This window comes from Chenopodium quinoa, unplaced genomic scaffold, assembly GCF_001683475.1.
Source record: "Chenopodium quinoa cultivar QQ74 unplaced genomic scaffold, ASM168347v1, whole genome shotgun sequence".
NCBI lineage: Eukaryota > Viridiplantae > Streptophyta > Magnoliopsida > Caryophyllales > Amaranthaceae > Chenopodium > Chenopodium quinoa.
Genome location: NW_018742914.1, coordinates 8,437,566 through 8,447,297, shown reverse-complemented (window position 1 = coordinate 8,447,297; position 9,732 = coordinate 8,437,566). Strand labels below are relative to the sequence as shown.

Genomic DNA, 9,732 nt, shown 5'->3' with positions numbered 1-9,732 from the left:
TGTGGGGTGAATGAACTTGATAAGTAGTATGGCCTGGATTACATTTTTATAATCGATTTATTCTGATTAGCATATGTAGCATTATACAAAATGAGTTCGAATAAGTTTAGACATATGTTCACAAGTTTGATTGAGATAAATTAATCTTATAACTATAAATAAGTTTTATCAAACTAGAATAGAATATATGCTCGTTCTTTTACATGTTGATTTTATTTTATTTTATTCTATTTTATATTTTTAACAAAGAAACAGAAAATAAAAGGCAGAACAAGCTAGCTAGACTAAAAAAGAAAAAACAGAAAGGAAGCAACCCAACATCCTAAGTCAAAAACAAGTCATATCACCCCTCTGGCACCAATTTAAGCCAAGCCACTCCACTCAAGTCCTCCAATAAAACGGCATGAGGATCCTTTGGGACCGCCTCAAATAGAACTAAAGGTTGTTTGTTGTTTGTTAGATGTATGATTGGAACTTTGTTGTGTTACATGCTAATCAGTTTATAGCCAAAGAAAGGCCCAAAGCATATCAACAAGCAGGAATGCCAAAAAAAGAAGTGTTCTACTTGTCTGCCACATGCAAAAAATGTACTAAGTCGTACTAGTCGGACCCCGTTAGTTAGGAAGAGTTTTGGTTTGAAGCGTAGACAACATAGTCACATATACACACAAAGTGACAATCTTTAGCCATATCCATCCTAGGCTCCTGTTGGTCCTGTATAAACATGGAAAGACGAGTGCATTTAATTGCATTTTGGTAATTTGGTATAGGTGCTCACCATACGGCGGGCTTGATCGAGCATCCGACTAGCTAAATTGGGAGAAATTGGACACAACCTATGGAATCTCGTAACTAATTAAATAGTATTTGGTTTAATTGTAAGGATTGTATCTTATAGATTAATTCCTATTAGGGACAATTTGGGAGTAGGGATTCCCTTATTACTCTTTCTCCTCTCCTGGAGTCTTCCTCTAACTTGAGTTGGGTTGGCTTACAAAAAATTTCAGTTTATTAGGGTGTTTAATTGGTTGGTTCTAAGACGATCCAGACTAATGACATTTTGGGTCATTTATAGTTGTGATTTCAAATATTGATAGTGGTATTCATAAAGTTTGATATGATTTACCATGTCAATAATTGTACTAACCACCAACCATTCCAAGAGAAAATGGAGGCTAAAGGAGTTAGGACTTGGAGTAACTTTAATTACTTTTTGTGCTATTGGTTGCCAATCAAATGACTCCGTGGATTAAATTTCCGCTTTCATTTTTTGGTGTCACTCAATAAATAATTACAATTTCTTGTTTTCAACTCATTTCCAATTTTTTTCTTCACCATTATTGATGAATCTGAGATCGGTAGGCATGGGCTTTACACACTGTCTAATTTTAATTTGGTCTAAAATCAGCGATTATTAATTTAACCATGATAAAAGAGTAATATTAATAATTAATAATATAAAGTCCTAGCATGATGGGTATAACATAAGTAGTTTAGACAAAATAAGTTCTTCGAAAGCTGCTAATACACTTATTTAATTTCGGTCTCATGGCCAAATTAAATAAAGCTTGCCATGCATCGCTTTTTGTTGTCCCATGGCTTATTGAATTGTTTCGTTTTTTACTACTCGTTATGATGATAATTTATGATTGTCCACATTTTCACACCAAATTCACCACACATCACCAAGTCACCACCTTGTATCTATTTGTGATTAGGGGCCCGGATAAAATAGGTCATGACCCGACCAAACCCTTTTTAACTTTGGTCATGAATAACATATTCTAAAATATCCACTAAAATATTATGCTTGACATCATGATTAAAGTTGGGGTTTCGGTGCTCAATCATATAACTGTAAAGCTTGATTTAGAATATATGGATTATTATACTTCGTATATGCGAGTAGTGCTCCAAGTTATCATTTGCAATGTGCGAAGGAATTAACAATTTTTCTTTTTATTCTTTAGGGTTTTAGCTAGGAGATTATTTAGATATATATTTTGTTCTATAGCATATAATCCGTAGTTTTTGAATTATTTATAGTTGTTCAAAGAGCAATTATTGAAATGATACCTTTGGTTTTTAAAGAGAACAGTCCGTCAAAGAAAAAAAAAGAAGAGAGAGAGAGAGAGAGAGGGGTATAGATAAAAAATAACCATTTTTTCCTTTTTGTTATTCAAATACTACGTATAGATACTACAAGTATAAGTTTTTTAAGAGCCTATCAACCTAACTTATCTATTTTAATTTGATCGCATTCCAAAATGTATCTTCTTACAATCATACAGAAGCCCTAATTTGGCTCATGATAGTATTATTAATAGTAAGATAGGGCGCAAAAAATTAAAACCAAACACAATTGTAATTCACATCACAAACACTCCATACGATAAATATTTTAAAGTACAATACACTTTTTTATTATTATTAATTAGCTAATTAATCCTTTTTATCTTAGTAAGTTGTTAGTAAGAAAATAATCTTAAACTAACAACTTAACTCCCCTACGCCTCATAAACATTGGGACTTAAAGAAGGTATGATTTAGTTCATAAATAGAATTACATAAAAACACAACATACAAAAAAAAAAGCCAATTATAGAAAATGAACTATAAAAGCAGATGCATCTTTGATCTAACGGGTCATACCGCCCGGCACCACAGGGGGATTATCCATACCCGTTCCCCCATTTCGCTTCTCCAAATTACCATACCATCCTGTAAACAAAACCATGGATAATAAAAAAAATTATAATATGAGTGGTAATAATTTAATAGTAAGAATTTTATAAATTAATTCATTAATTATATATAAGTTGACTTACGAAATTGTTAAGATAATTTTTAAAATATAGGATTATTCTTCACTTTTATAATTAACTCGATTTACCTTATTGACTTTTAACTTTATTTTCGTATATTTTTTTAGTATATTCTTTAGTTAATATAATTCCCATGCTATATAAGAAAAAGGACAAGAAAAAAAAAACAATTTCTTGTGAGATCATGATTGTTAAATTAGTCTCAAGTTTCTCTCAAAAAAAAAAAAAAAAATAAATAAATAATAGTCTCAAGTTATATGTATATGTTAGTTCAATACAAAGATGTTAATCAATATTTTAGCCGTTTTCATAAATGAATATGCATGATAAATTATGAAAAGAACTAACGAAAAATTGTACACATAAAAAGAAAAACTATGTACGTACCGAGAGGAACATCATAACCACGGTGTTGAAGCTCGCGATGCTCTTGAAATAAGGCACAAGGGTGGCACCAAATATGGGTACACAAATCTTCAATAGGACTTGCCGATATTCCATATTGTCGCTTGAGCTTGGTTCTATAGGCGCATGCGTAAACAAAATGTAAGCCCGATAGAAATCCAATTATGCCATATAGAGCTCCGCTCACCCCACATGCTGTCATTTTTGCAAAATTAACATTTTCAGTTGGTTAATTTCGATTATATTTATAAACAAATTAGAATTTCAAGGACAGCATACATGATAATCCCCTATCAATTATCTCTGCATTTTGCCCGAAGGTAATGCATGGACACCAAGTTGTTTGACAACCTGCACAAGAACATATATACATGTAACAAAGGTCAGTACGTATTGTATCGGATAAGATCCATTTGAAGGTAACTTATAGTATACTAACGTAGATTATGTATGTACAAAAGTTATTGTGTGACAATCTCAGATACGGAGTACAATATTTTGGTACCACCTTCTACAACTTTATTTGATATATATACGTGTATAACATGTTTAAATACATATGTATTTTGTACGCGAAGAAGATAGACCGTATGAAGTACAGAAGCAAACTTACACAGTTGGATATCTGAGGTGCAGTCAAGAAGACCACTAGACCATTGGCCTTGATCATGATATGATGTTCCCATTAACGGAGTATATGCCGGTTCAGCAGCCGGTGAACCTATCGGAATTATACTTTCCGGCTTCTCCATGTTAATTCTCAGAGAAACTAGAGTTGTGTGGTGATCAAATGAATTAATTGATGACTACTTTATATAATAAAAAGTTTTGCCAAATATTTGTTTTCCAAACCATATAAAAAAACTTGGTTGATGATATCTTAATTACTTAGTAGATAGCCACTAATTATGTGGGAATATAAAAAATACTCCGTAGTAGTGTAGTACAAGGAAATAATAAATTCGAACGAATCAAAACTATACTCCTTACTTTCTAACTTGTACCTAAGAAGTCTCATTTTCCATGTTTTTTTAATGTCAACCAAACAATTAATCCCTTAATGATAATTCATAATTAAATACTTAATGTAATAAGTCCATCAAAATGATACAAAATTATTATAAGAAGAAAGTACACAGTCATGAAGATAAATGACATTGGGGACAAAATCTGATTCGAACAAAATCAGACACGGTAGTAATCTACCCTAAAGAAATGAAACGACTTAATGAAATTAAGTACTAGGGTTCTTTACTTGTTTTTCGAAACTTTTTTAATTTGTGGAAGGAGTAACTATGAAATTACACAATTTTTTTTTTTTACATCAATACATTGCAAAATTACATCAGATTAGAAAAAGCCATTAAACTAGTACAACAAGTATTCGCAATGTCAAAGTTTAACAATATACAATTACGAAGTAAATGCCACCAAAAAAAAAAAAAAAAAAAAAAAAGGAGGAAGCCAATTAAGCAGCAGGAGGAGGTTCGCTTTCGGTAGTCTTTTGGGCTTCACGAGTTGAGACATATGGGCCAGGCCCACCATGACACAGCCCATATCTCTGGTTAAAATGGCCAGCATAAAGTAGAATTATGTACAACAAATGGATCAATGTAGAAGTTATTATGAATACTTCAAGTGTTTGCAAACGTTTCCCTCTATAACCACCTAGCCTCACCTCCTTCCAAGCCAGCCCAAATGCTAGGCCCGTAAGGGCCCATGAGATGACCGCGACTGAGGTGGCTGCTGCCATGCTTGACACTGACCATGATCGGAAGTGTGCAAAACCCGCCATAACCGATGCGATCCCGGTGGTTCCGGCTAAGAGTGCAAACATTAGCATGTAGTTTGTAGCCGCATTTCCTCCCAACACTGTGATCAAACAACTATTATAAGTAGTGGAAATTAGACTACGTATAAAAATAAAATAAAATTCTCTCCTCTCTCCTCCTTCCTTTCTTCTCAAGCCTAGCCTTTAGCCTCCATTGTTGTTTTTTGAAGGGGCTTCCGGCGGTTTTAACCTGTGAAAAGCCTCCATTCTTGTTTTTTTAAAAGGTTTTTTTAGGTTATAATAATGCTTCCTCCTTTTGGGAAGAACTTTTCTCCCTCGAAAGAAAGGGTTTCCGATCTCCTTCGAAAGACAAGGGTTTTTCGACCTCCTTCGAAAGACAAGGTTTATCTCCTCTTTTTGGGGGAGAATCTTTTTAGGTTTGAATCCATGATACAAGATCGCAAGGGTTATCAAGGTTTCGAATACAAATTGATGAATCAGAAGGAAAACATCCTCACATCTACAAAAGATCGTTAGATTGCTTCTCCAATAAGGCTGTATTTTCCAGCGATATAAGCAGAAAATGTTCCACAATGCAACATCTACTCGACGATTGTAGTTTTTATGAAGGAAATTTTTATTTGAATCAATATCTTATGTATTTGTTAAAGTCGAATCTCTTTTGTAGATGTGGTATGACTTTTTATTAATGAATTTTTTTACTATTCAAAAAAAGAAGAAAAAAAAAAAAAAAAAAAAAAAAAAAAAACTCTTATAAGTAAGCCTTTCATTTGTTTTTTAGGTACTTTCTAACATACACATGTATTGTATTACACTTGGATGTACTTAGAAGTGTCAATTCAAAAGTCTAGTTTGGGATTGGTGAGGTCAGATCAGATCGAATCGGATTTATATTAAATATGAGTTATTATAAATTATTGTATTCATACAAGTTGAAATCTGAATTTGGTTTTATTTTAGTAGAGTAAGTTTTGAGGTACTCTCCCTTGGACATACTCTTACTATGCGGGTGTACACGTGTATGCACTACCAAATGTTTTACATGCTTCTAATATCCATCCCATATGTAAAGGTTGTTTTAACTTTAATTTAATTGTATTTATTTATATGATTATGCTGCGTACATTAAGTTTAATAAATAAGAATAAATTGATTTCGTCAATGAATTTTATATGGTATAGTAGCTACAAAAGACAATAATGTTAACGAAATTTGATCTCAAGTCATAGTCTTGTAGACTCGTATATACAGGGATTACAACTCTCATAAGACTTTATTAACAATTTGGGTGACATCCACATAAATTTAACTTATTACCGGTCCTTCAATTCCATTGTAAATAACTGTAATGAAGGACGATGAGTATATACTAATCCTATTATAGGCTCTTAACAACAATTATCGATCACCTCCAAAATTATAATGCATCAAGATTGTATTTTATTAATGCTACAATTACAAAGGTGGTTTAGATATTGAATAACAACTTTTTTATAAATAGAAAAAGCACTTGAAATTTACTCCTAACTATATTCTTATGATCTTAGCCGTATGTCCGGTAGCTCAAAAACTAACAATTTTTTACTTAATACGTTTTTGCAATTGCAACTTGTATTCTTGTACGGATAACTAACAAAGTAATAAGCCTAAAAAGTTGAAGCAACTATTAATCCAAATTATGATCAAATAAAATTACTGAGAGAAAGATATATTAGAAATAACATATTTGATTAATTTGAAGGTAGCATAAAACAATGTTATAATAACTATCTAAACTATTAACGTAACAATTAAATTCAGATGAATATATTATGTATGTTGAATATATAGCAACTAAAGAAAACATATAAAATCATGATCGATGAACAGAAGAGATAAAATCTTGATTCATGGAGCCGATTTCATCATTGAGACTACGTCTTTTATATGATATATCATATTGAAATAAAACAAAAAATCATCATGAAAACATAATCATAATACATACTTGTAAGAAAGAAAAAGGTGAGACTTACAATGGTGATTTTGGTGACCATCGATATATTTGTTAAGGGACCAAGAAGCAAGGCTTAATATTATAAGATAGACTAGCAAATCTACCACCAATATTGGCAACATAAACTTCCTTCCTAGCTTTCCATGCTCCATTTTTTTAAAGCTTCTTCAAAATTGTTACTAAATCACAAAAAGAGTAGAGAGAGAACAAACGGTGGATTTTGTCCTGATTTATTAGTTGTTATTTATATCAAATTATTAAATAAAATAAAAAGAGGTGGGGGTGATTTTGTACTTTATTTCTTTAATGAGATGGCAACTAAATGTGGAAGGTTCTTGAGTCATCTTTCTTTGCTTTACATAAAGATAAAGAAATATCATAAGTTGAGAGAAAGAGTAAGAGCACTTTGATTTCACTAAAAGCAAAGGAATATAATAAAATTCCTCTTAGCATTAGCATGTCCTAGAAGTGATTAATGGCTTCCTCTATGGTGGAAAAGGGAGATTAGTGCAATTGTGTGAAATATTTAGCAACTCTCAAATATTCTAATTCGGGGTAGAAAAATTGTCGTGAATGTTTGTGGAGATACATGTTTATGGTGGTACTTTAAATTAATGTACTACGTGTATGGAGCATTTATAACACCTTATAAATTCCTTTTCTTTAAAATACCTATTTTGTCCTTTTTAAAATACGAAATAGGAAAATTTAAGGCATTACAGTCACTGTGATAACGGCAAAGACATTTATCAAAGATACACAGCGGAATACATTTTCAAAAACCTTTCAAAACAAAGTCAAAGTCCAACAGTCCAACCAAACAAAAATATAGTCAAGTCAAAGTCAAACGAAATCAAACCTACAAGTTGGAACCATTGTAAGCCCTTTTCAAAACCAACGGTATTTAAAATCAGCGCGTTAGTACCATCAATCAATAATAATAAACCAATAAACAATAATAATTACATATTCAAATTAAAATTTGAAATAAGATTCGCTCTTCACTTAAACCCCAACATGAATATGCCGTATCACTTGAAAACTTCTCTTTAACTGTCCCTACTACTCATCATAAGAAATGGGTCGTCATAGGGCCAAGATAAAGACAAGGCCAACATAAACTCAAAACACAACAATCAGCAATGCTGAGTACATAAGCATAAAAGGAAACACACTAGGATGATAGCATCCTAGCAATATCAATAAAGCTTACCTTTCCTCATAGTTCAACCTACAAACAATAAACACAACATGGACTCATTACTGTACTTATTTTGATTACGTATCGAACGGGTTTCCCACCAAATCCCTGCCCCAAAGAATTGGGGTAAACTACTCCGGGAGCTAACCGGATAGGCATAGATGTCACATGAAAGTAACAAATGTCTTGCGCATAATAATAATACAGAGTCATGTACTCCCAGTAGAAGCTATGGTTAAATATAAAACCCCATAACTCCCCCCATATATGTCCATACTCGAGGTATATACGTTCCAAGAGTTTTGGTGCGTAATTTCTTTCACTTTACGTTGTTTACATATTTTAGGCTTGGTGATGACTCTCAATCTACAACACAATCAATCAACATGAATCATTCAAGTAATCAAACATTCCAATTTAATTCTTGAATAATTAGTGATCACATTTAATTTAATGTTGAACCCTTTTTAAAACTACCTCAGTGTAAAAACACATTAAACGCATAAAAACACCGCAAATCTTATCCCTTGATGTATAAACACCTTAAGTGCACGTAGGCACCGCAATATAATTCTATCTCTCTGTACTAAACCACTTAATAGTTCGATTCTCATGCTTAAAGCATAAATGAAAATTATATGAACCATAATAAAATTCCTTTTTTATATTCCAAACTAAATTAAACATTTAGTTTAATTAAACAAACCTTCAAGCATGTCAATAATAAAAGTATGGTTCAATAACAATATTCCAATATCACCAATTCCAATAAATAATTTATTTTAACCAATCATGCTTCACAAATATTTCACCAAAACCATTCCAATTCAATCAATCCAATTCAAATCATCAATCTCATTTCAATTCAACAATTCTAACCAATTCATAGCATGATAGTAACTTGGAATCAATTAAATGAATCCTAACACGTTTCTACACACTTAATAAATTTCCGAGCACGCATACATACCTTGAAATAGCTCTTAAAGTAGCCGAATACACTATAACACTTCCCAAACCAAGTCTCCTATGTAAAGGGACACCCTTGTATACACAATTTTCAGCAACTTAAACTCACTTTAAATAATCTGAAAATTATTTTAAAACTCTTAAATAATCTCCCTTTTAATGAGAAATTAAAAACCCCTTTTTAAAACTCAATAAGTAGCACTTAGAACAAAATTTCAGCACTTTAAACTAATCAAAACCTCTTAAAACTTCATTAAAAATATACTTTTACACTCAATTATTAGTTATAATCAATGATTACACAAAAGCCCCAAATTAGTTTATAAAATAATCCTAAAAATCATGTCTTGAATAAATTAAAAACCCTAACTTTAATCATATCAAAATCTGAAAATAATACTAATAATAATAATCTGAAAATACAAAATAAAACTATTAAAACATGATTTTAATACTACTCAAACATACTTTGAACAATGAAACCAAAACCCATAAATATAATTATCAAGATAATTAAAATTAAGTGTGTAGAAACGTGCTAGGA

At 31.6% G+C, this 9,732-nt stretch overlaps 2 protein-coding genes across 2 annotated transcripts; both read right to left on the bottom strand.

Moving 5' to 3' along the window:
- Positions 1 to 1,815: 1,815 nt before the first annotated feature.
- Positions 1,816 to 4,214, bottom strand: LOC110727797 (protein PLANT CADMIUM RESISTANCE 2-like). The gene is made up of 4 exons (XM_021907367.1): positions 3,844 to 4,214; positions 3,510 to 3,581; positions 3,213 to 3,425; positions 1,816 to 2,721 (listed from the first exon to the last, which is right to left on the bottom strand). Exons 1-4 carry the CDS (start codon positions 3,980 to 3,982, stop codon positions 2,639 to 2,641), a joined length of 507 nt encoding a protein of 168 aa, XP_021763059.1. The 5' UTR covers positions 3,983 to 4,214; the 3' UTR covers positions 1,816 to 2,638.
- A 121-nt stretch (positions 4,215 to 4,335) lies between these two features.
- On the bottom strand, positions 4,336 to 8,472 carry LOC110728180. The gene is made up of 2 exons (XM_021907838.1): positions 7,038 to 8,472; positions 4,336 to 5,102 (listed from the first exon to the last, which is right to left on the bottom strand). Exons 1-2 carry the CDS (start codon positions 7,168 to 7,170, stop codon positions 4,699 to 4,701), a joined length of 537 nt encoding a protein of 178 aa, XP_021763530.1. The 5' UTR covers positions 7,171 to 8,472; the 3' UTR covers positions 4,336 to 4,698.
- Positions 8,473 to 9,732: the final 1,260 nt, after the last annotated feature.

Coding starts and splice junctions, on each gene's coding strand:
- LOC110728180 (XM_021907838.1), bottom strand. CDS start 7,170: ATGGAGCATGGAAAGCTAGGAAGGAAGTTTATGTTGCCAATATTGGTG. Junction 5,103..7,037: donor TGGTCACCAAAATCACCATT/GTAAGTCTCACC, acceptor GTTTGATCACAG/TGTTGGGAGGAAATGCGGCT.
- LOC110727797 (XM_021907367.1), bottom strand. CDS start 3,982: ATGGAGAAGCCGGAAAGTATAATTCCGATAGGTTCACCGGCTGCTGAA. Junction 3,426..3,509: donor AATTGATAGGGGATTATCAT/GTATGCTGTCCT, acceptor CAAAAATGACAG/CATGTGGGGTGAGCGGAGCT. Junction 2,722..3,212: donor TGGTTATGATGTTCCTCTCG/GTACGTACATAG, acceptor TTTTGTTTACAG/GATGGTATGGTAATTTGGAG.